At 51.9% G+C, this 26,616-nt stretch overlaps 11 protein-coding genes and 1 non-coding gene across 12 annotated transcripts; 10 read left to right on the forward strand and 2 right to left on the reverse strand.

Annotated features, from left to right (window-relative positions):
* The first annotated feature begins 9 nt into the window (after positions 1 to 9).
* Positions 10 to 1,339, forward strand: LAESUDRAFT_730217 (uncharacterized protein). The gene is made up of 5 exons (XM_040909792.1): positions 10 to 147; positions 228 to 465; positions 521 to 705; positions 773 to 1,117; positions 1,166 to 1,339. Exons 1-4 carry the CDS (start codon positions 56 to 58, stop codon positions 1,023 to 1,025), a joined length of 768 nt encoding a protein of 255 aa, XP_040760208.1. The 5' UTR covers positions 10 to 55; the 3' UTR covers positions 1,026 to 1,117; positions 1,166 to 1,339.
* Positions 1,340 to 2,001: 662 nt separating this feature from the next.
* Positions 2,002 to 6,223, forward strand: LAESUDRAFT_752178 (uncharacterized protein; the record flags this gene model as incomplete). Its single annotated transcript, XM_040911709.1, has 4 exons — positions 2,002 to 2,101; positions 2,615 to 2,664; positions 2,862 to 3,727; positions 3,781 to 6,223. The coding sequence occupies 4 exons, from the start codon at positions 2,005 to 2,007 to the stop codon at positions 6,221 to 6,223; spliced, it is 3,456 nt and encodes a 1,151-aa protein (XP_040760209.1).
* A 197-nt stretch (positions 6,224 to 6,420) lies between these two features.
* Positions 6,421 to 10,594, reverse strand: LAESUDRAFT_409603 (cytoskeleton assembly control protein). The gene is made up of 12 exons (XM_040902340.1): positions 10,431 to 10,594; positions 10,219 to 10,382; positions 10,016 to 10,158; positions 9,883 to 9,958; positions 9,692 to 9,830; positions 9,448 to 9,632; positions 9,260 to 9,396; positions 8,789 to 9,211; positions 8,250 to 8,735; positions 8,043 to 8,192; positions 7,908 to 7,992; positions 6,421 to 7,856 (listed from the first exon to the last, which is right to left on the reverse strand). Coding segments are annotated over exons 1-12 (3,228 nt in total). The 5' UTR covers positions 10,433 to 10,594; the 3' UTR covers positions 6,421 to 6,618.
* Positions 10,595 to 10,617: 23 nt separating this feature from the next.
* LAESUDRAFT_752180 (mitochondrial protein required for respiration) lies at positions 10,618 to 11,989 on the forward strand. Its single transcript, XM_040911710.1, has 4 exons — positions 10,618 to 10,982; positions 11,051 to 11,439; positions 11,496 to 11,601; positions 11,652 to 11,989. Exons 1-4 carry the CDS (start codon positions 10,681 to 10,683, stop codon positions 11,734 to 11,736), a joined length of 882 nt encoding a protein of 293 aa, XP_040760211.1. The 5' UTR covers positions 10,618 to 10,680; the 3' UTR covers positions 11,737 to 11,989.
* Positions 11,990 to 12,107: 118 nt separating this feature from the next.
* Positions 12,108 to 15,818, forward strand: LAESUDRAFT_752181 (uncharacterized protein; the record flags this gene model as incomplete). The annotated part of the gene is made up of 7 exons (XM_040911711.1): positions 12,108 to 12,695; positions 12,746 to 12,754; positions 12,810 to 13,235; positions 13,292 to 14,420; positions 14,471 to 14,969; positions 15,031 to 15,507; positions 15,630 to 15,818. The coding sequence occupies exons 1-7, from the start codon at positions 12,242 to 12,244 to the stop codon at positions 15,816 to 15,818; spliced, it is 3,183 nt and encodes a 1,060-aa protein (XP_040760212.1). The 5' UTR covers positions 12,108 to 12,241.
* Positions 15,819 to 15,883: 65 nt separating this feature from the next.
* Positions 15,884 to 17,506, reverse strand: LAESUDRAFT_661897 (uncharacterized protein; the record flags this gene model as incomplete). The annotated part of the gene is made up of 6 exons (XM_040904961.1): positions 15,884 to 16,162; positions 16,218 to 16,292; positions 16,344 to 16,975; positions 17,048 to 17,260; positions 17,313 to 17,341; positions 17,409 to 17,506. Coding segments are annotated over 6 exons (1,326 nt in total), but the record flags the coding sequence as incomplete, so codon positions are not given.
* An 834-nt stretch (positions 17,507 to 18,340) lies between these two features.
* Positions 18,341 to 19,924, forward strand: LAESUDRAFT_661835 (uncharacterized protein; the record flags this gene model as incomplete). The annotated part of the gene is made up of 3 exons (XM_040904957.1): positions 18,341 to 19,393; positions 19,445 to 19,592; positions 19,650 to 19,924. 3 exons carry the CDS (start codon positions 18,341 to 18,343, stop codon positions 19,922 to 19,924), a joined length of 1,476 nt encoding a protein of 491 aa, XP_040760214.1.
* A 342-nt stretch (positions 19,925 to 20,266) lies between these two features.
* On the forward strand, positions 20,267 to 20,360 carry LAESUDRAFT_t81. The gene has a single exon. It is a non-coding gene; the product is annotated as a tRNA-Phe (tRNA).
* Positions 20,361 to 20,655: 295 nt separating this feature from the next.
* Positions 20,656 to 21,794, forward strand: LAESUDRAFT_730223 (uncharacterized protein). Its single transcript, XM_040909793.1, has 8 exons — positions 20,656 to 20,767; positions 20,815 to 20,853; positions 20,941 to 20,973; positions 21,024 to 21,089; positions 21,143 to 21,175; positions 21,225 to 21,245; positions 21,296 to 21,392; positions 21,443 to 21,794. The coding sequence occupies exons 1-8, from the start codon at positions 20,693 to 20,695 to the stop codon at positions 21,565 to 21,567; spliced, it is 489 nt and encodes a 162-aa protein (XP_040760215.1). The 5' UTR covers positions 20,656 to 20,692; the 3' UTR covers positions 21,568 to 21,794.
* Positions 21,795 to 23,103: 1,309 nt separating this feature from the next.
* On the forward strand, positions 23,104 to 23,823 carry LAESUDRAFT_738757 (uncharacterized protein; the record flags this gene model as incomplete). Its single annotated transcript, XM_040910931.1, has 1 exon — positions 23,104 to 23,823. The coding sequence occupies one exon, from the start codon at positions 23,104 to 23,106 to the stop codon at positions 23,821 to 23,823; it is 720 nt and encodes a 239-aa protein (XP_040760216.1).
* A 382-nt stretch (positions 23,824 to 24,205) lies between these two features.
* Positions 24,206 to 25,425, forward strand: LAESUDRAFT_661879 (ribonuclease T2; the record flags this gene model as incomplete). Its single annotated transcript, XM_040904959.1, has 6 exons — positions 24,206 to 24,501; positions 24,557 to 24,708; positions 24,770 to 24,825; positions 24,887 to 25,029; positions 25,085 to 25,241; positions 25,294 to 25,425. 6 exons carry the CDS (start codon positions 24,206 to 24,208, stop codon positions 25,423 to 25,425), a joined length of 936 nt encoding a protein of 311 aa, XP_040760217.1.
* Positions 25,426 to 25,519: 94 nt separating this feature from the next.
* Positions 25,520 to 26,589, forward strand: LAESUDRAFT_730226 (uncharacterized protein). Its single transcript, XM_040909794.1, has one exon. It carries the CDS (start codon positions 25,524 to 25,526, stop codon positions 26,469 to 26,471), a length of 948 nt encoding a protein of 315 aa, XP_040760218.1. The 5' UTR covers positions 25,520 to 25,523; the 3' UTR covers positions 26,472 to 26,589.
* The last annotated feature ends 27 nt before the right edge of the window (positions 26,590 to 26,616 follow it).

Here is a 26,616-nt window from a genome sequence, read left to right on the forward strand (position 1 = left end):
TGCAGGTCGCGACCAACTCCGTCATTGTGCAGCACGCTGTGCACACCCTGCAGCCATGTCTCGTAACGGCAACAACTCATTAGGCGACCTTGAATCTGGTGAGGTGGATCATCTATATGATGGGCCTTCCGTCCCAGCTGCACCCGCGTACGCATCAGTCGGCCTCTCCGCTCTCGCCGGCTACATAGACTCGAGACGTTACGCGTGCTCATCGTGCCATGAAACAGGGCTACACGGTCGATATACTCCATGACTCGGGAGGAGATCGCAAAGGGTCTCGCGAACAGATTCGTGCACTCGAGGGCGTACATCGTGCTGTACCTGGCGATGGCCGCGTTGTCGGTTACGACTGTCGTGCTTAGCTTGATTTATGCATGCCCGACGCTGGCGTTCTATATCCTGGAGTTGATTATCAATGGTGCGATGATCATTGAAGTCGCGATACGTTTCGTTGCTTTTGGTAATGTGAGTCGTTACGCGTGCTGTTTCGTCGCGAGGTTGATGGAAACTCGCGTTGCAGCAATTCTGGACATCTCCTTTCAATGTGATGGACCTTGTCATTACAGCATTCTGCGTGATCACGCTCCTCGTCATCTTCTTTGCCGGTTGCGATCCTACCAGCCACAATGAAGAGCTGCTGGATACCCTTCTCCTTGTCGCCCGGAACACGCTTCAGTTCGGTAGACTCTTCATGGTGATGCGACAGTATGTAATGTTTGTTACCGGTTGAGAATGACACGCTGACCAAAGTACTACTGCTCCTCTCGTTTAGGTCTGGCCAATCTATATTCTCTCGTCCAAAACCTATTGACCTCTCCCGACGCGGTCACACAACCCTTGACATTGACATGGAAGACGATGAGCCAGAGGATGAGCTCGGGCAACCGTTAATCCGAAACCCTGTAGTGTTCGACGCTGGAGAAGAGCGGAACCACAGCCGTCGCGCTAGTCCCTCGGACATGCCTCGCGCAGCACAGGCTGCTCAAGAAAGAGATACGGAAGACGTTTGGGCAGAGCTGGGTTGATATTGAGACTAGCTTTACGGAACTTTTCATCTGGTAGATTGTGCTAACAGTAGATGTTTAAGTAATGACTGGCTGTACCTGGACGATAATCAGTGAGTTCTTGGGCGACTGCTATGGACCTGGCTAATTGATCTGTTTAGCAATTATGTAGGAATCTGATGTCGTATGAATGCAGAAGATCGTTTCCACTTCTTGGCCCTGACTTTGCTATTGAGCTGTCCACCATCTCGTTGAAGGCAGGCTTTCCAATGTCCTTGTGCCGTCATTGGCGTGTAGTTCTTGCGTTTCGCGCAAATTTTATCCGGACTCGCTTCGTCTGCAGTGGCGATTGTTCGCCTACGTTGAGGTAACCTTGCTTCGCGTCCTGCGCGGGTGGCTTTTACCGTGTGCATTGCCCGATGCTCTCGTCAGGAACCTGTCTCAACTTGCCGACGGAAAAGGCTGAACATTCTGCAGTACGTGCTTCTGCCCTCTTTTTCTTCGCTTGCACTCCAGGATACCCGCGATGCCCTTTAGCTATGCGATGGCGGCCGTCATTCTGTCAAAGTGACTCTTTCGGTGCTGGAATCAAACGAATACGCTCACACTTTAGTCAGCACCGATTTTGGTCAGCTTCGCAGTATTGAAGAGAAAACAATGCCTGCCTGACCTGGACGTTACAAAATGGTCACAGGAAAAAAGAATTCTCGCCTTCTAGCTTGGACAAGGACAATTCTCTCGGGACGTGGTAACTCCATCTGTTGTATGACGCCATGTAGCAAGAACTTTACTCGTTGAAGACAATGCGCTTGTTCGCAACACATCACTTGGTCTTTGGGATTTCTCCGGGACCGAGCGATCCCTTATAAAGGGACTCTTCTTCAGCTCTGTAAGCCGGACCGAACGCGGTGTCTCGGCCCCGGACTACTGTTCTGCCATTATCGCCGACGTGGAAGGGGAAGCAATGCCGTAACGGCGTTCTTCTCGCAGTGAGAATGCAATGTTGTGCGAGCCGCACACTGTCGGCGGAGCAGGGCGCACAGCTGCGGTAGGAGGCGCTCGCTCGTCATCTGCCATCGACGCAAGATACGTTAAAGGTACGTAACATTTGTCCGGCCTTCGAAAAGTCTGTTCTGATCGATCTTAGGCATTGCGACGGCAAGGGCTGGACGAGCCAGGACACGGCCACCGTCAGTCCACCAAGATTCCGCAGCGCTACAGGCCTGTGTTTGATTCCATACAGCACCGGATGGCAGAAAGTTGTCATGAGCATGCATGTATGACTGCGTCTGAGCGGAAGCGAACATTGCGCGGGACCGGATGTGATCATCTTGTACTTGAAGAGAGTATGCACGCTTCTTTCTAGAGATCCCAGATTTCGGCGATCGTCAGAACGCCCTGGCTAGTCGCAGGAAGAGCATGCGGGTGATACGGTGGTGATACGCGACGATTGCCCTGGCTAAGCACGCTTGCATCGCCGCCGGCCTGTGTCTCACGGGCGGTTTCGTCTCATGCCCCAGTTGTTGGCGGCTCGTTGCGATCTCTCGCGTCCCATCAGGCCGCCGTGATTTGAGAGGCGTGCGTCCCTCCATGCTCGCCCCTGCCTGCAGGCACGGCATATGCAGAGGTCGAAGCAGAGAAGACCCGAGAAGGGTCTCAGGTATGCATGAATGAAGGGGAAGTTAGCCTAAATGTCAGAAGCAGTTCAAGACTGATAAGCGCTGGTGGTAACCACCGGGTGGCTCTGAGCCGCCCGCTAGCAGAGTCCTAATGCTGCCTTTCCTCGCGCGTCTTTTCCGCTGTCCTCGCTTGCGTCCTGCTGTCTTCGCTATACATGCCCTGACCGTCATCTCGCAGGTATGCCATCAGCTATTATACCCTTCCGCTCCGTTCACGCACGGTAGCTCACTCGCACTAGGCCCGGGGACCTCACTGTACATTCCCACTGCCGGAATACCATCTCGGAGACCACACACTCCTTCTCCCCTTGTCTCCATGTCATCTACGCTTCTACCCTCTGTCCAAGGCAAGTCATGGTGGTTGCGATCGTCCAAACCTTCCAAGGACGCGTCCAATCCGCGATCCTCTCGTCCCTCGTCCAGCCAGTCCAACGTTAGCGAGAAAGCTGATCCGACCATGCCCTCCGGGACAGGGAAGGTGAAGGACTTGGGCTCTGGTCTCAATTTCAAGACCATAGGCACTGCGATGGGCTTAAAGTCCAGGAAGCTCCCTTCACTCGCTATCCAAGATCCCCCCGCAGTTCCTGCAGGCGTTTCTTCTCCTCTGGTCGCGCATCCCATCAGCGGTTCTAGAGAAGCTATATCCACTCTTTCCACACCCTATACCAACAACGCTATCGCTAAACCCTTCTCTACTGCACATTGCCCCGAGTGCGACGGCGATGGGAGATCAGCAAAGACCGCGTCGGAACCTCGTACCCCGTCGGATTCTACGAGGGATAGAACGTCTTATCAGCCGTCTGTTCTGACATTTTCAGAGCCGGACCCGTTTGCTGCGGGTGGTGTCATAATCCAGCAAACTCCAAATGACCCAAACAGGCTCTCTGTGTATTCCGATTCGTCACTGCTGGATCCTCACCGTAAGAGTGGTGATGTCTCGTTTTACAATCACCTATCATATGGATCATCTCCCTCTATTGCCCCCAGCCTTTCCTCCGACAGTCATTCTGGGAGAGTGGCTTCTGCAGCCCCGACACAATCCAGGTAACGTTATCTGTCGATTGTGAGTAGCTGCTTCAGCGCTAATTCAAGAACAGAAGCAGAACCAATTCCACTATGCGATGGGATGCAAGCCTTCCTCTACCGGTGTCTCATGTTGCTCAACTGCGGCAGAAATCGCCGTCGGTATCAAGCTCTTCATGCTCCACTGTAACCCCTGGAGATGCAGCAAATCGGCTAAGTGAACCGCCTGCGGCTCAGCTACTGCATCAACGCGTGCTTAATGCCGCGTCGAGGCCGAGGGGTCAGACTATCGCTGTTGAGAGAGCTAGTCACCAGCGGCGTCCAAATACGGCTAATGCGGTTATGAGTCTCTCAGCGGCGACAACGTGTCCTCCTCTCCAACTTCGCCGGAAAGCATCCGACCTCTCCTTCGGCCTACACTCATCATCCTCCTCTACTGCGTCTTCACCTTCCCCGCTGTCGTTCATGCGGTCACGTTCATCGACGATGAACAGTGCCCAGACGCATATATCACAGTCCTCGACACGTCCAATGGTGGTTATTCGCAAACCGTCCTCGACGAGGATGGTTATTCCGCCTCTCAATCGCGCGCCACCCTCAGCAGAATTACCGCCGCCGCCGTTGTCACCGACGTTGTCACAAGGCACTGCCGACTCCTTTGACGACCTTTCTGCATTTCCTGATCCACCTTCATCCAGCTCGTCCAGTATGAGCTTTGCACCGAGTATGGACCGTGAAACACCTAATATGAGTGGGGACGTAATCAATCACTTCATGCGGCAGGCTTTCGGATATTCTGGGAAACGACATAGTGGGAAAAGTAAAGCAAAGGATCGTAGCACCGGCCAGAACCATGCACAAGCCAACTCCCCCGCCTCTCTACGTGACATCGAGCTGCGTACAGCATCAATATCCTCTGCCAGCAAGTCACCACCATTTCCTCCTGTTAGCGAAGATGGATCGATCAGGAATGGCGGGGGATTACCACGCATCTCGCAGAGGTCTCTTAAGAAGACGACCTCGCAGCAGAGCTTGGCAAATAACCGGTACTCCGCAACGAGCTTGGCATCCTCGCTAGCGTCATCACACATGGGACATGATGATGCAGTGAACGGAAAGCACTCGAATGTCGAGTCTTCGGGTAGCAAAATACCGCGAAAACAGCGTTCATTCCATCATCCACGCCTTCCGCTCCCGCCGCTTCCTAACTTGCGCTACGCAAATTCTTCTACCTCTACAACATCCGAGTTTCCTCTGCCATCCTCCCCAGTGTCATCTGAGCAGCAGCGAAGAGGCAGCATGGCCAGCACTGGGGCCACGTCCACACGAAAGCGGTTGTTCTCTACTTCCAGCGTCAGGAAGAGCACGTCTTCACAGCCGCCCGCGAGCCCCTCGCTGTCCGGCGAGGACGATAAGCGGTCGATATACAGCGTGGAGGAGCTGCGTGCGGCTGGTCAGGTCGCCATGTCATTTGGGAATTTCGGAAACTCTCTCTCGCTGTCGACAAAAAACTCATGTGTGGCTCCTTTGTCCTATTGGGAGGAACCACATGTGCAAGGAGGCTCAAGTACCGCATTGAACTCGTCGACAAGCGACCTGGGCGGGAAGAGATTGTCGCAGGCAGAATATGTTCCACAACATATTATGTCGCCCGCGGATATGCTCGAGCTTGAGAAGCAGCTCGCGGTCGAAGCAGCAGCACAGGAGTATGATCGCAATCGAGCGCCGAAACTTGAGCTCGACACCAAGGACCTTAGCAATGCCATGATTCAGGGGAGGCAGAAGGCGGGCGGTCAGGGTTCTAAGGCGAAACCACAGCACAAAGCGTCAGCCATGTCGACAGCTACAGTGGCATTTGGCTCGGGCGACAGCTGGTCCAGAAGCTCGCCGCTCTCGCCACCATCCATTTCGAGCAGCAAATCGGCCTATAACTCTTCTAAGCCGAAGACAAGTCAGCTTGAGCCTACGCAGCCGCCTCATCGTAGCATGTCGATGTTGCAGAAAGGTTTTTCCCGATCGACTACGTCTGCACGCCCGTCGACTGCTCAGCCAAATGTGTCATCGTCCAGCTCTTCCGTTCCGGCCTTGACGCACTCACCGGAACAAGCCAACGTCAGCCTTCCTCCCCCTCCTCGAGCGCGCACGAAACCCGCCCCGTCGCGTACACAACCCACCGTGGCCGACAAGCGGTCGAGTACGGTGCCAATCCAACCCCTTTCTCCCCCTCCTGTGCGCAAAACATCCCGCGCGCAGTCCTCTCCTATGGCGCCTGCGCGCTCAAGTCCGTCGTTCTCGCAGCGTCCTCCCAGTGCGTTCGATCAGCATGTCTTGCAGGGAAGGTCCATTATGAGGAAGCCGTCCTTTTTGGACATCGAGGATGAGGCCGAGGTTGCGTCGGATAGTTCAGTGGAAAAGGAGGTTGAGACGTTCATCACGGATGACAACTTCCTTGATATGGAGAGGGGCAAGGATTCATTTGACACGATTCGGAGCTCCGACAGTATGCTTTATGTTTAGTCATGGCAACGTAGGTGGGATTCTTATCGTTCATATGTATTGTTCTTTATTGCTACTTTACGTGCATCGTGTTTGCTTAGTTACCGTGCTGTCGAAGCTCGTACTTAGATCGTACCACCCATTAAGGATTGCATCGTTCTCTCTCGCTTGCCGCTAGTATCTCCGCACTGCTCATGTAATTTTCGTCCAACCTAGGTATGAATCGAGAAAACTCGCGAGCCGAATGGACATCCGACATGCAAGAACTAGCAAAGACTAAGTGTGCAAACTAAAATCAATATCCGCCTACCATATCAACGAACCGGACCCGAAGCGTGAGGAATAGTAGTCATATAATGTACGATACAGATGGGTTTGGTATATCAGGATGTGGATGTCTTCTGATGGATGAGCGGTCACTCCGTTTCATCAGTATGATATCCTGCCCGCCGCATTGCTCCCAGACGGTGACGAGCTGCTCCAAGGTCCTTCTCCAGCCGTAGGATCTCTACCTGTTGCTCCATTTCACGCTTCTTGAATTCGAGCGCTGCCATGTTCTGGTAGTCGACCTCCTCCTCTTGCGCCTGCTTCGCGGAGATGGCCTTCACTTGCTTGACAAGAGCCTTGCAAGCGTCCGTTACAGCCTTCGCCGCCAGCTCTAGACGCTCCTGGGTCTTCGACATGAGGTTCGCCTTGACACGGGATGCGGCGACCAGCTGAGCGGTAGCAGCTGCAACCTCATTAGATGCCACGATGAGCTGTTCCAAGGAGTGAGTCCCGGACAGCACTCCATCGGCGCTCTCGATGAGCAAGTTCGTGGCGAAGGCGACGGAACGAGCAGCGGAGATAAGACCCTCCGTCCAGCGGTTGTTGCGCTTGTAGAACTGCTGGGTGGTACTCGAGCCCTTGCCCTGTGCAACAATCTCTTGTTGTGACTCCGTGGCGGCCTGGATAAGGCGGGCGATGGCGCTTGTGATCGCCATTGCCGCCGCCAGAATGGAATCGTGGACCTGCAGGTCGACTGCGCTGAACCGAGTAGAATCACGAGGACGCGACATCAGCTGCTGCAAGCGCTCCGTAGCTGCTTCGATGGCCTTTGCTGCACCCAACATCTCCTGCTCTACAATGTCTCCGATATCTCCTTTCGCCTTCGAAAGTGCTCCTGCTTTGCCACCCTTCGGCACAAGGGAATCGACCACCTCGGAGAGCTTGGTCAAAGCATTGCGCACCTCGCCGTTGTTGCGCATGGCGACCTCCTTCCGCTGAGTGGACGATGGGAGCAGATCCAGTTTGTAGGACTGGAGGTTGAGGAATACCCTTAGACCAACGTCACCGGCTGTCTTGGCGACGTTGATGAGCTTATCGGACGCCTCGTCACTGACGAGGCGGGTGATGCCTTTGGTATTGATCAGAACATCTGAAAGTGACTGTGCCAACTCATTGGCACCCTTGATGACATCAACATGGTCACCGCCAACTTCTCCGCCTAGGTACAAGTTGAAGACGGTTGCGAACTCCGTAGCGGTGTTGACCGCCTTCTCGATCATTGAAAGGGTATACTCAGGAGTAGAATTGATATTACCAGCTTGAGCTGGGGATTCCAACTCGTAGATTGCTTCGTCCACCTTATGCACACAAGCTTGCAGAATAGAATCTAGACACGACAATCAGGTTGTAGATGCTATTGAAATTGCATTCAGCGCACCGATGATCTGGTTGAGCTTCTTTCTGTTATCAAGAATGAGAGTATCGATCTGAGCATTCGTAGCTTCCTCTGAGATGCCTTGGTTCTATAAGCTTATTAGTAGCATGGCCAGCTCATTCAGTCACGATTACAAACCTGTTGAGCCTCATGGAGCTGCTGGATAGTGCTGTCCATGCCTTCTTGGAGAATGGCGATCTCTTGATCCTTCTCCTCTCTGAGGCGCTCAATGTCCGCCTGAGCACTGTCGAGCTTGGCGAGAAGATCGTCGATTTGAATTTGCTTAGCCTGCCCAGACATTGTATGTTAGCCAGACGGTGGAGAAACAGGGACAATTACACTCACTCTCAGCGAATCCTCGAGTTCCGTCAGTTGCCTGTTGTACTTGCCCAGGACATTCGATACTTCGGAACTCTTCGATCGTGAAGCGTCTTCCGCGCGTTCGTTCGCGAAGTTCAAATCCCTCCGCAACCGATCCAGTTCGTCCTTGTGACCAGCCTTCTGGCGATCCAAATCGAATCTTGCACGATCACGTTCTCGTATCATATCTGCCAACTCTAAATTCTTGGCCTTCAAATCACGTTCCATGCGTTCCATGCGATCGATTGCCTCTTGCGCCGAGTTGGCCTTGAGTTGCATCTGCTTGAACTTCGCGAGCATGTCGAGATGCTCTGTTCGGAGTTGGCTATATAACTTCGCAAGGGCTTCGTATTTGTTGCGCCAGAGAGTGACTTGATCTTGCAATTGTTTGATCAACTCATCCTTGGACTGCATCTGCGCGTTAATGTTCGCAGTGACGCTACCCAACTCGCCTTCGAGAGCTTTCACCCGCTGACACCTCGCATTCAGCTACGCATAGGTACTCAGGTCAAGACCGAACTCACGCGATCATACTGCTCAAGCATGAGCTGGTCCCGCTCGTACTGACCGCGCATGGCGAGCAACTCTCTCTCCAGCTCTTGCGCATTCGCTGCAGCCTGTGCAGCAGCTTGATTGTTGTACTGCATCATCTGCTGCTGAAGTAGTGCTTCCTGTGCGGCCCTCTCTCTCTCAGCTTGCTCCGCCTGTCGCTGTTCGAATTCGCGGCGCTGCTGCTCTTCCAACTCCTGACGTCGCCGCTCTTCTGCTTCACGTGCAGCGAGCAGAGCAGCCTGTTGCTCTTCATATTGCTTGAGCATGCGGGCTTGCTCGCTGACTGCTGCAGCATCGGGCGTAGGAGCCACAGGCGGAGGCGTCTGAATGTTTGCGGTGGTCGGCCTTGCCGGCAGATCGGGTGCAGGCCCATTGTCCATAAGGTTCGGAGGTTCCTGCTACAGATTATAGCGGCCACAAGCAATCAAAGCCGATTTGCATACCTGACCAAGTTTAGGCACATTAATAAGTCCTGTCAGGTACTTCAGATTGGAGCATTCGTAGTAGAACTTCCGCAGGTTGTAATGCTGAGCAGTGTAACGCTGACGTAGAGGTTCCAAAGCGTCGGTATCGTCGGTTCCTGACCTTGTAAATGAGGAATATCATTACAATACTGAGATGTCTTACGCACTTTTATACATAGCTCGCAGCATGCTCGTGATGAACCTATAGATACCCCAGCTTTCCTTCACGAGAGGAACAAGTGCAGAGATGCGACACTCATTACTGGCTGAATGACGGAAATGAGCGAAAATCATCCTCTGGAAGGAATCGATCTGGTCTTGCAGCCCCATGAGATCGGATATTGTTTCATATCTCGAGACATGTGAGATCCCAAACTGTATGGCGCACATAGAAAACAAAAGTGAGCTCACCCTTCGTTAGGATCATCTATTCCTTTCAATGTCACGTACTCCTCATACTCGAACAACCCATTAAACTCTGGTCGAAGACGATGGAACCGAAGCTTTGCCAGTATGAACTGGACATATGTCCTGATCAACGGCCCATAGCCTGGAGACCGTTGATCAGCGGAAATGATATGAAAGGCAAAACGACCGCTCACCTCGTGGGCTATCGTGTCCAACTGTACGAGCACACGTCTCCAGCCAGCCTGTCTGCCCATGAGCCTCTTTGATTGTCTATTCCCGCACTTTCAGAATACTGGATATATAATACCGGTGAGAATATATACTTACGACTGGATGCCCCTCCTGCAGAACCTTGTGCACAGTTATGAGCGCCTTGAACGTCTGAACTTCGTCCGCCAGGATGGGCTGAACCCGCAAGCCCGTCCAGAAAGAGATGGATGAGTGGTAGTCCCATGTGTACACAATACACTCTGGGCGATCAGCGTCATCAATTCTGGGGCATCACTAACACAACGAACGGCACGACTTACTTCGGACATGCTTCTGCTTAGGGGCGGTCTCATCCGGGTTGGTTGCCTTCTTGATGTTGACAACAAGCTCAGCCTCAGCCTTCTCTCTGTCCACTGGCCTCGTTGGGTAATGGACTTCCTCCTCCAATTCGTAGGCACTAGACCGACCGCGTTGTCCGCCGAACCTATAGCGCTGTCAGCTAGCGGCGTCGTAGCGACCAGAGAAAACGTACATCGATACTTCTTTCGCGCAGGTGCCGGTTGTCTGCTATTGCAAAAAGATCGAGACGTATAATGAGGTGAGAAAAAGACGAATGCTGCAGGGGAGCACTGCAAGCTGCAGCGCAGTAGTGTGCTAAGCAGCTATGGGCGCTTGTGCATATGACCCCTACGCCGCTTCGCGCGCTTCGCCGGTCACGACCGTCTCTCAGCGGCCATACGGTCGCGCTCTTTCAATCACAAGGTCTACAGACATTTGACTCTATGCTGTCATCCCTACGCTCCTGCAGAGGAGGACCAAAACTCTGGGGCAAAAAAAGATGGACGAAAGATGCTATATTTTGTTTCCGACGCGTGGAGTCGAGCGCAGCCCCGCCATCGCAAAGATTCAAGGCGAAGCAAGATCGATGGATCACGCCTACTATGGTTCTTATTGGAGCTATCCCAGTCTTCGCATTCTATCTTGGGACATGGCAGGTGGAACGCCTTAAGTGGAAGGTTGCCCTCGTTGATGAGCTGGAGGAGAAGCTTCAAAGGGAACCCATTTCGCTCCCCAAGCGAGTAAAGTGCGTAGACTTCTCGAAGGCATCTTAGTGCATTGCACTCCTCACGCTATTTTCTTGAATGATACAAGTCTCTCAGCTGTCCCAGATTTTGCGTACCGCAAGGTCATTCTCAAGGGCCGTTGGGATATTGAACATGCGATATTATTAGGTCCTCGAGTGAAAGATGGTGCTAATGGTTACCACTTGGTCGTGCCACTGGTACGTCAAGATGGATCCACTGTGCTGGTAGACCGTGGCTTCGTGAAGAAGGAGCTTGCCGACGCTGCGAAACGTCATTTGGAGAACCATGAAGTCCAAGTCTTCGGCATGCTGAGAACCTCGGCCACGAGAAACTATTTCACTCCAGACAATCACCCGGAAAAGGGGGAATGGTACTGGGCGGATGTCCCTGCAATAGCTGAGCATGCTGGAGGAGATAAGGCTCACGTTCAGCCTGTCCTGGTTGAGGAGATATTCGGTGCGCAACATAGTTACGACTCGAGCGCTTCTTGTCTCTTGACACGTTTCCCGCAGAGGGTCATGGTGGAGAGCAGATGTCCAGATTGGCCCAGGGCATACCTATTGGGAGAACCCCGACCGTCGATGTGAGGAACTCGCACGCATCATATGTAGTAACATGGTGCGTTTCAAAGCGTTCACGAGGAGCATGCATTCTACAACTTTTTGCAGGTATTCTCTTTCTGCGTTTACTGCTGTTATGTTTATCCGCCTTCTACTCAAAAAACGGGCAGCGCGGATGCGTGTACCTCGATGAATGGCACGCAGTAGTTCATGCATGCACGTATCACTCCACTGATTTAATAAGAATGTTCGCGCTCATCCGTGGACGCTATGGGCGAGCCTGTTCCATGAATAAGGGCTATCATAGCGCCAGGCCGCCACGCACGTTGATGGTTACTCTTCTCTACTAGCCACTTGAGTGAGAAGTTCTTGGCCACCAAAGCCGAAGACCATTAACCTAAAGGCACTCTTTTAGTAGAATATCATCATTTAAATAGTTTTCGCTGCTGGTTATTTTGTGGACCAATATTTGTCACTGTATCGTGGCCACTGAATTCTATGGCGTGCGAGAATAATAAGTGGTGTCTGTGATTAGGCGCCCATTTCAATTGACTTTTGGTCTAGCAGAAGGCCACTGCTTACTATGGTCATGCACAACTGTGCGGCGTACCATCCCTGCATCACTCATCCGACTTGCTATATCAGCACTGAGCTGACACTGAAGCTTGAGCTTGATTAGCCAACTTTGACCGGCTTTAATGGCAGAGGCTGGACCTTCCTCCCCACGTACATTATCTAGCACTGCCACCACTAGCCCACCTAGTTCGCTATCGAGGCAGTTGCGCATACACTTCCCACTTGACGAGGATCGTTCCAGTCCCGGAGATGATCGCTCTTATGGTGGTAACTTCCCAGGGCTTGGTACCCATGCTCCTCGCCGCAAGTCAACGATAGGAAAGGAAGCGTCCATCCTTGACGGACTCGGAGCCCGTGAAGATACACGACGTCGCGTAAAGTCCACCGAGGCCAAGATCTCCACGGCTGGCCAGTTCTTCTCATCTGGAAGTGGAGACCTGCCTGCTAGATACTCTCGGCGTATATCGCATGCCCCTAGAAAGACTGTCAAGAGAGACAGGACGTCTCAAGGCACATTCTCAGATGACCTGGCCGAACATTCGCAGTCGTCTGCATTCTCGAACGAGTATGATTTATGTACGTATCTATAGTGCATTGAAAATTAGCAGATATTGACAAGCAATTAGCTCGTGAAGGCGCGTTGAATCCAGCGTGATTGGTGGAATATGGTTTGCTGAATGGAGCTCATAGATCCACGAATCATTGAAGACGTTCAGCGTGCTATCAGGCTGAAAGCACGACGAGAAGCACGCATGAGAGCGTCGCAATTCATGTCTCAGAGAGACCCGCGTTACAATTCTGATGTAGCACCATTCTCGCTGCAGTCTTCCTCTCTTCGGCCTCCATTACAGATTTCATCTGTCGCGCGGTCGGAACCCGAGAAATCCACCAACGACTCAGAGATTGACTTCAGTCCATCCGTCGGAATGATGCCGCTACATCCAGTCCCGCTATCGTCGAACGGCGGCGCTACTCTTGACTGGACCGGCTCTGGCTCGGAAGATGACAGATCGGAGAAGCGTTGGTCCCTGCACCGTCCCAAGCGCAAACACAAGGATCGATTCTCAATGCCATCAGGCCGGAACATTGTTGAGAAGCAGGACTCTCTTTATGCAGGTATTTCGCCCGTCAACGTGCGAATCTGCTTACACCATATTAATTCGACGCTGCAGATAAGTTGGCACAGATCAGAAGTAACGCGAAGGACCGCACATTGCGCAAGGCTGCAATTACCAGCGATCAACTACAGAGGCGATACAATCTGCTTTCACCACCTCCTGGCTCACATATGCCGTCGGTGAATTTACTTGATGTTGCTCATTGGTACGACAAGCAAGAGCTTGGAGTCAAAGCATCGTTGGAGAAGGCGGAACCATTGACATGGTTGAAGCATCTCCTTGACAGCCGTGGCCCAAGGCCATCGCACCCTCCGTGGTACCTTACTGCCCTCATCATGGAAGAATACGCAAAGTCGCTCACACACCATCAGTCGATGGCGACCATCCCTGAGGATGTCGTTCCCCCAGACTCTTCCCCAACAGCCGCATCGCTACCCGAGACGACGAAGTCACCGTCTAGTGGGTCGTGGTCGTGGAACCCTTCGCCGGTGTTTCTGGAACCCTCCCTCTCTCGTAAACGGTCCTCGTATGATCAACAGGTATCGTTCGAACCGCATGTTGAATCTGGTCGCGAGTCTGTCGGCGCGCAGTCGAGGCCAAGCAATGAGGGTCTCAACAAGAAATGGAGACACTCGTTCACCCCAGGATCAGATTCGGCGCCGGACTCTCTGTACAGCAGTAGGGCCATCGGCGGCAAGAACCGTAGTCACCTCCGTAACCTCGCCAAGCGTTTACGACGTCGCCCTTACGACAGCGAGGAGGGACTATCGTCTGGTAGAAACTCGTTATCAGGACGGAGTTTCTATGATGATGCGTTCGGGAAGCTGGCGAGGTCTGCGGCTCGTAGCCAACCAGCGAGCCTCCGCGTACGGTCATCGGATACCTCGGGATCTGACGATGAAGCACTATCAGAGCCTATCCACGGGCGTCAGAGTCGCGAAGAAACCCGGACGGCCACGCGTAACGCTTTCGAACGGAACGAAGGAGGGGACGGTTTTCCGAAACCTGAGGATCCGACGGGTCCTCCTGATACGTCCCCTGCACCGCCGCGTCGCCTGATTCCTCGTCGCAGACAGCGTGTGTCATTGCCCTCATCTGATCGCATTGTGAGCAAAGAGCGAATAATACAGCAGGAAGAGATAGACGAGGAAGCGGAGCATCGAGAATATGATCGGAAAGCTCAGTGAGTGTTCTTCTTTCGCATGCATGCAATCATCGATGAACAGTCTGCAGGCTCTTGGAAGATGCTGCTTCGCATAATTACAACATTCGCCACATGCTTCATCGTGTTGGAACTAGCATGCGAGAATACGATTCGGTTCAGGTTGGTCTCACAAGTATCCTTGGAACCGACTATCCAAATCTGCCACCCGAAGTATTGGAGGCATTCCTCCACGATCCTGCTGCGATACTCGGGGGCACTCGCACACTCAGCGGCTGGAGAGCAGTGGAAGATATACATGAGCGAGTACAGCGTCAACGGAAGACACTGCGTTCGTTCGTGTCCGCTCTTACCCCCAATTCGGAGGATGCGACTCCGTCGAAGAGCATGTTCCACGATCCTATTGCTTCTCTGCAAGACTCGCTGTTAAAGTTAGAGCGCCATCGACAGCGTGTTACGGAGCAGGCGGAGAAGGTGATGGAGATGCTGATGGGAGTCAAGCATATCCACAGGACGGTGAAGAAAGAGTACAACGACACCTTAGCTCACACTTCATTGGTCTATCCTGAGGTGAGCATCCTGTCTCTCCACCCGTTTCAGCGTGTTGATGCATGTGTGATCGGCATGATAGCTATCGCAAATTGTGGCTCTGGAAGAGAGCTACAGAAACCATTATCAGCAATTGTGGGACTTCGCTTTGGATGCGCTGACGCTCCTGCTCGATACCGTCACACCGTTCTGGCGTAACTATGGAAAGGTCATTGGAAAAGACGTACAGGACTTCTTGATCATCCCCTGGTATCGGAACGAGTTCACCGGAGAGTCTAAAAGATACCTCATTGAGAAGTTCCCCAGGCGATCGTTGCGGCATTGGGTGGGTCTATTGTGCTTATACTTCCTGAGTCTCTGCGTAGTGGGATTGCAAGGTCGTGCTGCGATCGAATTGACTTTGAATTGGGATCTGCCTTGGATCCCGCATACTGGGCTGTGGTGGATGGTATTTCCTATCTTCATCGTTGGGCTGTTGATCCAATGGTGTGCCGTACTCGTGGAGTCTTGCATTATTCTCGCAGAATGGGGAGTCATCGTGTGGTGGATGGGTTGGACGGTGAATATCTTCACTTAGGGAGTTCTATGTACTCGCATAACATTTGTCTCGTTTCTGCTAAGTACAGGTAGTAGCAGTGTAATCACTTTACATACACGTTCTCAACTAATGGTATGTTACAGTCAGTTTGTCGCATCCCTGGTGGCGGGCTGGTGAACGCTAGGCACTATGAGCGGTTGAGCAGTTGCAAGGGGGCCCATCAGACTGGCACTTGGATGAAGCGCCTTGGGCCTGGTTGCTGGAGGACTACGGGACGAAATCTCTGCCTTGTATGCAACGAATGTGTGCATGGAGGTTTGTTGTTGCTGTAGGACATGAGACGTATCATTCGTTGCCCTTCCCGCCTCAATACAAGTACGGCAGTATCCTATTCGATTCAAAGAACAGTAAAATCAGGCAGACGACGCGGTTCATGACTGAGCGTTGACTTACTGCCGCCAACCATCAGCGGGACGTCAGTCTGTTTACATGCATGACACGCAATTGGAGTTGTTGAGGATGGAGCCTTTTGCTTCTGCTGCTGTTTAGAAGATACAATACCGCCAGGCACCGCGAGCGGATTGACCGATTTCCTGATTGTAGCCCTGCGCCTGGGTCTACTGCTATCCGCGTTGTTAGGCATGATGGATTTAGTAGCATAGGGGAACACTACAGACTATGAAGCCAGTAGTAATCAAAATCAAAGGCGTTGAGAGATGAGGTGAACTCACATCGTGGATCTGCTGAAGGAGCGGGCCATCTGGAAGTTGGTACTGCAGGTAGCTTCGCGGAGGAACCTTCTTAGCCTGGTTGAAAGGGCATCAATAAAATTTCGATCATAACAGGATAGGGCTCACCATTCTCAACAATTCAGATCTGCTCTTTTTCATACCCTGTTCGCCGCCAGCCCACGTCGAAAACGCATCCCATAATGCATGTGTTGCTCTTGATAGACGCATTGTTACGATTTGAAAAGGAATGTCCGCCAGTGGTGCGTTATCTTGGCCAGTCATCCGCGCATGATGCAATTGATAAAGTAAACTTCCAGGAAACGGCGCCGTTACATTAAGCAGAATGTCTGAGGAACGCCTGTCGCTTCTCAGCTCCCTTTTGCAAACTGCGGGCCCACGCGAGATGATCCAACGGTCTGAGGGTTTCTCCTGAAACTCAACGACAATATCAAATGGTCTGATAGGACGAGGTGAATGATGAGATCGAGGAAGGGTTGAGGTATCGTCTTTCATATATTCATGTTGCTGCCTCTGTCCGAGACTCTGAACCAGCAGCCCGAGTGTTCTTAATTGTTCCGCAGTAGCTCGACCGGATGCAGCTAGTTGAAGCAAATTGTTGAGGGTCGGATTGGAGAGGGCTGCGGCATTCACTTCAGATACCATGTCTGGAGTGACAATCGCGTTCATAGCTGAAGAGTTTGAAGAGGAGGGAGACTGTGAATATGCCGATTGAGTCATTGCAGTAGACATAGGCGCCCCTTCTCTATGGGAAGGCGCTTGAGAACACTGGTTTCCGGAATATGCTTGTTGCTGCACGGTCTCATTATGACCAGATTGCCCGTACGAAGCTGGTACTCCGGGCTCCTGTGGCAGATAATGGACCTCGTAAAAGGCCGTGTTAGAAAATACATGAGGTCCGATCTTCATGTCATATCGGCCATGAGCCTTGATCGTATGCGGGGGAGGTACAACATCGGGAGGCTTGCCACCACGGGCCTTGGCAGAGAATTTCGGTAGCAACGAAGTAAGCCACTTGTTGCGCGCTGCAGCGGTCATTACACAACAAGTACGGCGAATTATACGAGCTGAACTTACACTGTTTCAGTGACTGGAGTACAATCAGGCTGTAAGGGGGCATGGAAGAATCAACTATACATACCCATGCAGTGAGTAGCCACCGCTTGCACGCACCTATCCGGTATACTGCGTAGCTCGCGGGGCTCGTCGAAATCCTGTGCATTGTCCTCTAGTTCCCAGCACGGATGAGGGCCGACGGGCAACTCCATAGCAAGCTGTATCGGCGTGGTGGCGGGTGGCAGGATCGTAGAGGATCGTGTCGCGGATGGCGATCAATAAGCGCTGCCAGCGTTCCGCTCATCTGCCACAATCCTTTACTGTACACACTGTACAGAGGACGCGACTTGCCTTGGCACGCAAATTGTCCCTCTTTGCATCGCAAGGTTGTGCAGTAGCCATGTCCACGCGCGTTCGTGAGTGAACATATAATTATCGCCATCTATGCCGTCTCAATTTCTTTCGCAGAGAAAGGTAATACCGTTTTCAAGCCCATCGCGAGGCCGCGGGCACAGCCAGGCGCAGAAACTCGTCGGATTTCCGTTGTATCGGATGCACCATGTTCCTCTAGTGATGTCGAGACACGAAATGGCGAAATGCATCCACCAAGTGTGCTAGTAGCTATGCCTTCTCCGTCCCGCATTCCTTCTAACCCTACTCCTATCCAACTCGCTCTTATGCCTCCCTACGAACACGGTCAAACGGTTGTTTCCGAAACTTCTATGGTCTCTCTTGACATCAGGGATGGTGTGACCGCCGAGTCAGTTGCATTTGCATCCAGGGTCACTGTTTCAAACCGAGACGGAGCCCGGCCGCCTACTATCGAGACACATGTTGCGAGCACTCCCAGTCTACCTAAGGTTTCAAGTCGCGGGATTCCTGTCAATGCACCGTCACGAAGCTCTGCAACCCCAATTATGGTCGGCCGGCGAGCTGTTCCCGTAGTATTCCCGGCGTCCACCATACCTGAGACGTCGGCGATTGCTGCTCTTTCCAGTGCGCATCAGCCCGACAGTAGCTCAGTGCACCACATTAGCCGTTCTGGCACCATGCAGGCTGCAACTCTATTTTCGATTAGCGTGCCCCAGATAGACCCGACTCTTGTGAATGCGTACCCGCTTCCTGGCTCGTCATCGCACACTACCAGTCAGGATAATACTTCACTGCTGCACCAATCCCAGGGCGAAGATGGCGCGGCTGCGGAACCGAAGCCTCGGCAACGTCTGTCTCAAAAGCAGTCCGCGGGCGATCAAGGGGAGTTTGCTGCAGACTGGGAATATGGTGAGAAACGATACCTATGTATCTCAACTGAGATCCCCACGTCTATTGCTCTAGACAGAGGCACCGACGAACAAAGCATACGATCTGGAAAGAGTCGGAGTCGGCGCGCCCCAGATGCCGCTTCTCACTCCGAGCGGGATGATGAGCCTCTTGGCGGCCCTAAAAGGCGCAGGCACAGAATTTCTACTGGTTCTCGCAAGCCAAGGACGCGAACCTCTTCAGTTGTTCCCTTTGAACTGAACACTGGTCCTGGTGAAGAGCTAGATCCGACTGCAGTTATGATGGCAACCCTATGCGATGACACTGGTCAAGGACGTATCAGCAGCAAGACCGTACAAATTATGACAAATCATGCTGCATGGCGGGCTGCAAACAGGGAGAAGAGGGAGCGCATGAAGGCGGCCATGGAAGCAAAGAAGTATGGCAGGACCATCCAGGATGAAGACCAGCCACCGCCCAAAGCTGACACTGAAGTCACAGAATCGCTCGAAGATGGTGTCGCTCCAGACGCTGTATTAGCAGGACCATCTGCATCTATAGAGAACCGTCCTACAAAGAAGGCACGACGAGCCAATGACGATTTCGATTACACCCAGAACCTGGCTACCAGCCGGTATAACGTGCAAGTCAGGATTGGCGCGAATGGCGAGGCAATTATTGATGAAGACTCTCTTTTCGTAAATCGAAACGAAGAAGAACATACGGAACATTATACTCATGTGGAAGAGTCGGACACCACAAAGTTCGTCAATTCTCTGACTTACAGTAGAAAGCTGCGAGGATCCCGCTGGAGCGCCGAAGAGACAGAGTTATTCTATGATGTCAGCACATCTGATTTTCTACTGATTAATACTTATGTCTTGCGCATATAGGCGTTGTCACAGTTCGGAGAGAACTACGAACTCATAGCGTATGTGCTGCCGGGGCGAGATCGCAAGTCGTGCAAGAACAAGTTCAAGGCAGAGGATAAGAAGAATCCTGCCAGAATCAATTATTGCTTGAACAATCGTAAACCTGTTGGTGAGTAACTGCCTCTCACGTCCACAAAACGTCTCTGTCTCATTTTAGTCTTCACAGATATTCAGACTCTGTCCCGCATGACGGGTAAGGACTTTTCTGGGCCGACGCCCATCATACGCGCCCCGACGCCTCTGCGATCTACCCAGCTCGACGCCAACCTCCACTCTGCGAGTATTGAGGATCCAAGGTCAGTCAAGGAAAACAGCAAGACACCTGGGCCAGCTGGCGAAGCAGAAGAGGAAATTCTAGGATCCGTAGATGAGATCGAGGATGGAAATGGCCCTTCCCGTGGCGGCCACACGACCGAGTATCCGCAGAAGCCATACATTTAGGATTATGATTGTACCTATCCGCGTTCGCGCGTACAACTGGCAATTCTAGTGTATTGACTCGTATTCAGCAAGGGACGTGAGACATGTTCTTTCATTGTGTGATGTACATCTCCTGGTCGATATACTACTGCATTGCTTCATCTCTTTGTCTATCTCTCGAGACGCGAGGCGAGCAGCTTTTCAGATAGCTCCCTTGTCATTGTTTTCTAGTCGTGATCGTGACATAGTAGTCTCATTATAATCTGGTCGAATGTCGGCGTAGTAGTCCCTGAACATGCAATACATACCAGAATTCATGGCATGCAGAAACATATATTATAAATAACCTGCAAATCATTGTAAGCCGGGATAGCTCAGCTGGGAGAGCAACAGACTGAAGATCGCATGGATTGAACGAGGGTTCTGGAGGTCGCGTGTTCGAGCCACGCTCCTGGCATTCATTTTTAATCAATTTTTAATAGTTTTATCTGATTATTTATTTCATATATTCACGTTTATCTATTAAATTACTGCAACTGAGCCACGTGATCCAATTAATTATTAATATGTTTATCTGATTATTTATTGCATGTATTTCCGTTTATTTATTAAATAAGCTGCTGTAATTTATTTTGTTTTTTATTTAGTTTTTATATAAGCAGTCATGTGATCCTCAACTCGACCACGTGACCCAAGGTTCCCTTGCGTCCGAGTCGCGACGCGCCGTCTCTTCTCGACAAGTAGTGCCTGCACTGGAACGTTGTCTTTATTCCGCTGATATCTAGAAGGATGGTTCGTCGTACTGCATCGCAGAGTGCCCCGACTGTCTCGCGTCCTCCTAGTCCACAGGAGGACATCGAAGAGGTAAGCACGCCATCTACGTTTTCCAACGAGGTTCTCATTCGTCCTAGGGGCCCTATTTCGACAGTGTAGATGAGCTACAACAGCATGTAAGTGCTCAATACGTGTCTATATGCGCCGTTGCGTGTCTTCGTGAGCTCGTTGCACATGGACTGAAATGGCCTCTTCAATCGCAGGGCATAAATGTGCAAGATATTCTGAAGCTCAAGGTAAGATGGCTTGTATGCGCAATTATTACGTGTAAAAGACAAGCGTTCAGGCTGCTGCTATCAATACTGTCTCGGGAGTGAGCATGACGACGAGAAGGCAGTTGCTCAAAATCAAAGTATGTCCGCTGCTGCACTGTTCGTGCTCTCACTGGACATCCAATATCCCCAGGGAATGTCAGAGGCCAAAGTTGAAAAGATAAAGGTCAATCACGCTTTGTCGTGCTACCAACAGGCACTGACGTTGTTATCAGGAGGCAGCTCACAAGATTCTCGTACAGTCTCATATCATAATGCGCATACATGCACTCAATTTCGTCGCTAGGGCTCATCTTTCTCCACGGGGCTCGAGGTTTCGGACAAGAGGAAGCGCGTTCTGATCATTAGCACTGGCAGCAAAGCTGTCGATACAATTCTGGGAGGTGCGCTTGAGATTTCTTGCTGGTCCGTAACCACCTAATGCATACTTCAGGTGGTATAATTTCGCAATCGATAACAGAAGGTGCGACTCGTCGGCGTACGATGCCAGCTGTTAATTTGCATGGACAGTCTATGGCGAGTATCGGACTGGAAAGACCCAGCTTGCCCATACCATGAGTGTGGTAACGCAACTCCCTTCGGACATGGGTGGGGCATCAGGAAAGGTAGCATGATTCACTTGTTTGAAATGTATAGGAACTCGGTGTCAACTTGGTCTAGGTCGCGTACATTGACACCGAAGGCACCTTTCGACCTGACCGCATCAGGGCCATAGCTGAACGTTTCGGAGTGAATGGAGATATGGCTTTAGAGAACATACTCTATGGTATGTGGACGAGCGCTATCATATCCGCCGGACTCCTGCGTAATAGTGCATGCAGCCCGGGCATTTAATAGTGAACATCAGGTATGACTTCATCTGCTGCACGTGTTCATGGGACTCACTAACACCATCTCAGATGGAACTCATCAATGAATGCTCCATACGCTTTGCCGAGGACAAGGACTTCAGGCTCATGGTGTGCTGACTCAAAGGCATTGTGATCACCCGGCTAAAATTTACTGCACGCAGATTGTGGATAGTATCATGGCCTGCTTCCGCACTGACTATTCTGGCCGAGGGGAGTTGAGCGAAAGACAGCAAAAGGTGCGCATATACGCGTTCCATATTGGCAGCATACTGATGTCCGTATAGCTTGCACAGGTTAGTGCGATTCGCGCGCATATAATGAGCGTCACTGACAGTTGCGAAGATGCTCTCAAGGCTGAGTAAACTCTCAGAGGAGTATAATGTTTCAATTCAAAGTCCTGGAAAATGATCTTGATACTAACGGCGCTCCGTAGATCGCCATCCTCCTGACGAATCAAGTGCAGTGTATGTCGTATGCATTCTTTTTGATATCGCCGTGAACGGACGTATTGTATAGCTGATCCCGGTGCGACGATGACGTTTGTCGCTGGCGGTGCCCTCAAACCCATCGGTGGTCACATTCTCTCACATGCTTCAGCCACCAGGATATTCCTGCGGAAAGGTTAGTCCTTGGTTCTTCCGGTTTGAAATGCCGTGCCAACTGAATTCGTCATGCTCAATACTCTTCATTTTCCTAGGCCGTGCTGAAGAGCGTGTGGCGAAGTTGGTAGACAGCCCGGACAAACCAGAAAGCGAAGCGTCGTACAAACTCGACGAAGGCGGCTGGGCAGACGTCTAATGGATCGGAACCTACACCGGTCTCGCTCTCCTTGTGCTTTCGACTCGGTGCTCTGCATTGCTCTGCGTCTCGCTTATCGACTGTATCCACCTCACTTGGGCTCCGAAGGGCTGGCACTCTCTACTGCTATGCGAGCAAGAAATATTCTATACCACCTCTTAATTGTCGTGCATTGTACTGGATTCACTGATCCTGTTGACATGTTTGTCGAAACTGTGTGATCCTACGTCAGATGCTCACCACATAGCTGGTGTGATCAGGCAAAATGCATCAAGCGGATTGTCGCAGGTTGCGATAGGCTTCGCTCCGACATGGCATATGACCACATGCGAACAACGGCATCGTGACGGACGGAATGCACTGTACCCCGCCGTCCCGCACTATAAACCTAAATGTCGATGAAGTTCCCAGCCACACCACTGCTCTGACCACCAACGCGCGACAGATGGGGGACTCCCCGACAGCATTTCTCCTCGTCTTCTCTGAGCCTGGTCCTGATGTCTCTGAGAAAGAGTATCGTGACTGGTACGATAACGAGCACATCCCCCTCCGTGTAAACACGCCCACTTTTTTAAATTGGACACGTTGGACGGCGGTCGACGGGATGAAGCCGACTTACGGTGCTTCTTACGACCTCGAGTCCTACGCGGCGACCAAGAAGCCGCCGTATACCACGTTGGCAGAGACACGGAGCGGGAGAGAGAAGGACATCCTCAGGAGAATCCAAATGCTCGACCGGAGACATTACGAGTTGATGGAGCGCCCTACTCACCCGTCCTCCGTGCTATATGACGAGACACGACCAGCACCATACGTCGTTTTCGTGTCGTTGGAGATGAAGCCAGAGTACGAAGACGAGTTCAGCAGGTGGTATGAAGAAGAGCACATCCCGTTGCTCGCCAAGGTGCCTGGTTGGATCAGGAGCCGGAGGTTCGTGCTAAAAGACTGGGGCCAGATGGGAGTGGAGGGGCAGATAGAACAGAAGCAGCCACCGAAGTACTTGGCGACGCACGAGTGGGAATCGCTCGATGGGTTTCAAAGCGAGGAATACAAGACAGCTATGGGGACATCCTGGAGGAAGAACGTGCTTGAGGGCTTGCTGTCAAAGGAGAGAAGAGTGATGGCCTTTCTGAGAAAATGGGACAGGCCGGTCGGACGTCTGTGACAGGCAAGTTATGTAAAGCCGCCCTTTCTAAATTTACATGCTACTGCCGCCCTCTTTACATGTTCTATGTCTGTTATGCAATTAGTCTAAAGTGACAATGGTCCATCGAATGAGGATCATCGCCGAGAGCGCTCCTCAAACACGTTCGACCAACGGTTCTTCGGACGAGCCTCATTCAAATTTCCAGGAACCATACACACGCGTTCGAGGTCCAACGCTTCCCAATGACATCGACCGCCTGATTAGAAGCAGACATAGCGCCCAGTTGCATGTGAGACACTGCTCGGTAACGTTCGCGCAGCGTATAAATAACGCGAGGAAAACGGTCTGCAGGAATACAGCTATCAGGAGCTCTCCCCGCCGTGTGTCATCTTACAGTATGATGGCTATTGCAGGCCTACTCGCGTTCTTCTCCTTGGTCCTTAGGACCAATGCCTTCGGATGGGAGATTCCAGTACCGAACACCTTCCCCAACATTTCTTCGTGTGTCAACGAGCCTCTCTTCTACTCTTGCGAGAATACGTCGGTCGTCATGAACACTTGCTGTTCCCCTAGTCCTGGAGGTCAAGTCCTGCAGACTCAATTTTGGGACACGTACACTGGGCTGGAAAGCGAGGGACAACTGTTGCCCAAGGACAGTTGGACAATCCACGGCTTGTGGCCGGACAATTGCGATGGGTTCGTGTTAATCATGGGCAGCATTGACGTAGAATACTTGCTGATAGTTGTCAAGAACGTACGGCCAGTACTGCGATTTCTCACGACAGTATGACCCTGACCCATCGCCTGCCATCTTGCCTGATGGCACTCCCGTACCGCCGTATCATGGCATCTCCGTCGAGAACTTCGTTCTTGAATTTGGACGGCTTGATCTTCTTGACTACAGTAAGTAAACGCGTTCCAACGTCGCGTATCTATGCTCACTTCAATACTCCCATCAACGCAGTGAACAAGTACTGGATTAACCAAGGCGCACCGAACCGTGACTTCTGGGCGCATGAGGTAGGCACCCGAAGGCTTTGTGGTCGCAGCTGGCACATTATCTTCTTCTCTCTTTCCTTAGTTCTCGAAGCATGCGACATGCACCTCGACGTACGACGTGGCGTGTTATGGCCCCGACTATAAGGAGCACCAGGACGTTATTGACTTCTACTTGTCTGTCGTGCGCGCGTTCCAGAAGTATCCTACATGGGAGATCCTTGCAGCGTATGTGTCTTCCTGAGCTTTTCGGCCTGGTATCACCCTGATAATAGGTCGTAAGCTCCGGCATATATCCCTCAAATACTACCACGTACACCTTGAGCCAAATACAAGCGGCCCTCAAAGCGCAGACAGGAGCGGTACCATATCTAGGGTGTGGAGGTGAGAACAACACGATTTTAGAGGAGGTTTGGTACTACAACCATGTTCTCGGAACGGTATGTTCGATCCCGTCGCCCCTCATATCAATATCTAAAACTATTTGCATAGGAGCAATTCGGTCAGTTCAAGAGCATTGATGCTGATGAGGAATCGTCTTGCAACTCCACTGGCATCTGGTACTACAAGCGAACGCCTACCTCAGAGCGAGATGTTAGGACTATGCCGTGCTCGTTCTTCTGAAAGTAATAGTCGGAGCTGCGGAGAGTACAAAAATCAGCAATGAAATGTTGTTTGGAGGAAAAAATAGTACCATCGTTTCGCCCGAATATGACGTCCGGATGGCAGGATATACTGGTCTGAGCCAGCGTGTACCGGGAGCGCCTATCATTCATCCGATTCAAGTTATGCCTCCTGAATATCATCTCCAATCCTTCTGGGACGATCGCTTTGAGAAAGAACGACACTTCGAGTGGCTTGGAGACGGTCGGGAAACACTCATCCCTATCCTCAGCGATCACCTCCGCTCCCTGTTGCGGCAGCAACGGGACCCTCCTCACGCCGCACCTCAATGCCTCCATATCGGAGCCGGGACGTCGAAGCTCTCTGACCACATTCGGGGCGCATACATCGAGGTCTATGGCGAAGCGACTAATGAAGGTGCTATCGTGAATTTGGACTTCTCAGAGGCTGCGGTCCAAAAAGGGATAGAGGCCGAGATTGCTCGTATTCACCGACAAAGCCACGACCGCCGCAACATCGGTATGCAATGGGTACAAGCTGATGTTCTCAAGTGGGGAGACTTGGCACCGTTGCTCGGTAGCGACCCGAGGAGACATGAAGATGCGGGTCAACGCGCGCGCTTTGAAATCGTCTTGGATAAAAGCACGTCCGATGCGATTTCGTGCGGAGACGACATAGTCGTTGAGGATGGGCTGGCGCCATCAGTTGCCAATTCTCCTGTAGTTGAACGTCTGGCAGCACAGCAAGGATATCCCCTCCGACTACAACCAGTGATACTCCTCGCTCTCCACCTCGCAAACTTAATTCATCCTGGAGGCCTTTGGATCTCGCTATCCTTCTCTTCAACTCGCTTTTCTTTCATGCACGCTCCGGAGGGTGACGATCGACGGAACGACGGGATTCAGGCAGCCCTTTCCCGCTATTGGATTCTCGAACAGCACCGCACTGTAGATGCACCCTCCGGGCAGACCAAGCCTGGCGTGTACGCACCTTCAATCCAATACTTTGTTTACGTGTTGCGCAGGACGGGAGTCGTTGTTGAGTAGTTGTCCGAGGCCAATCGGAGACGAGAGGAGATAATGAACTTAAGCGTCAACACCGTAGTGCTAGGTACTAACTATGTACCGCGTTGTAGGAGGAGAAATAAATGTGGTGTATATTGAAGAGGCAGATGTCGTGTGTCCACCGCTC

Source organism: Laetiporus sulphureus (assembly GCF_001632365.1).
Source record: "Laetiporus sulphureus 93-53 unplaced genomic scaffold LAESUscaffold_48, whole genome shotgun sequence".
Lineage (NCBI taxonomy): Eukaryota > Fungi > Basidiomycota > Agaricomycetes > Polyporales > Laetiporaceae > Laetiporus > Laetiporus sulphureus.

What these genes read in the sequence shown, in the direction of transcription:
- LAESUDRAFT_730217 (XM_040909792.1), top strand. Translation starts at nt 56, where the DNA reads ATGTCTCGTAACGGCAACAACTCATTAGGCGACCTTGAATCTGGTGAG. An exon ending in TCCGTCCCAGCTGCACCCGC is followed by an intron (nt 148 to 227) that starts GTACGCATCAGT and finishes GCCATGAAACAG; the next exon opens with GGCTACACGGTCGATATACT. An exon ending in CTCTTCATGGTGATGCGACA is followed by an intron (nt 706 to 772) that starts GTATGTAATGTT and finishes CCTCTCGTTTAG; the next exon opens with GTCTGGCCAATCTATATTCT.
- LAESUDRAFT_409603 (XM_040902340.1), bottom strand. An exon ending in TAAGCAGAAGCATGTCCGAA is followed by an intron (nt 10,159 to 10,218) that starts GTAAGTCGTGCC and finishes CTGATCGCCCAG; the next exon opens with AGTGTATTGTGTACACATGG. An exon ending in ATGTGCCTAAACTTGGTCAG is followed by an intron (nt 9,212 to 9,259) that starts GTATGCAAATCG and finishes AATCTGTAGCAG; the next exon opens with GAACCTCCGAACCTTATGGA.
- LAESUDRAFT_752180 (XM_040911710.1), top strand. Translation starts at nt 10,681, where the DNA reads ATGCTGTCATCCCTACGCTCCTGCAGAGGAGGACCAAAACTCTGGGGC. An exon ending in TCGCTCCCCAAGCGAGTAAA is followed by an intron (nt 10,983 to 11,050) that starts GTGCGTAGACTT and finishes GAATGATACAAG; the next exon opens with TCTCTCAGCTGTCCCAGATT. An exon ending in CCTGGTTGAGGAGATATTCG is followed by an intron (nt 11,440 to 11,495) that starts GTGCGCAACATA and finishes CGTTTCCCGCAG; the next exon opens with AGGGTCATGGTGGAGAGCAG.
- LAESUDRAFT_730223 (XM_040909793.1), top strand. Translation starts at nt 20,693, where the DNA reads ATGGTTCGTCGTACTGCATCGCAGAGTGCCCCGACTGTCTCGCGTCCT. An exon ending in TAGATGAGCTACAACAGCAT is followed by an intron (nt 20,854 to 20,940) that starts GTAAGTGCTCAA and finishes CTTCAATCGCAG; the next exon opens with GGCATAAATGTGCAAGATAT. An exon ending in CCAAAGTTGAAAAGATAAAG is followed by an intron (nt 21,176 to 21,224) that starts GTCAATCACGCT and finishes CGTTGTTATCAG; the next exon opens with GAGGCAGCTCACAAGATTCT.
- LAESUDRAFT_730226 (XM_040909794.1), top strand. Translation starts at nt 25,524, where the DNA reads ATGGCAGGATATACTGGTCTGAGCCAGCGTGTACCGGGAGCGCCTATC.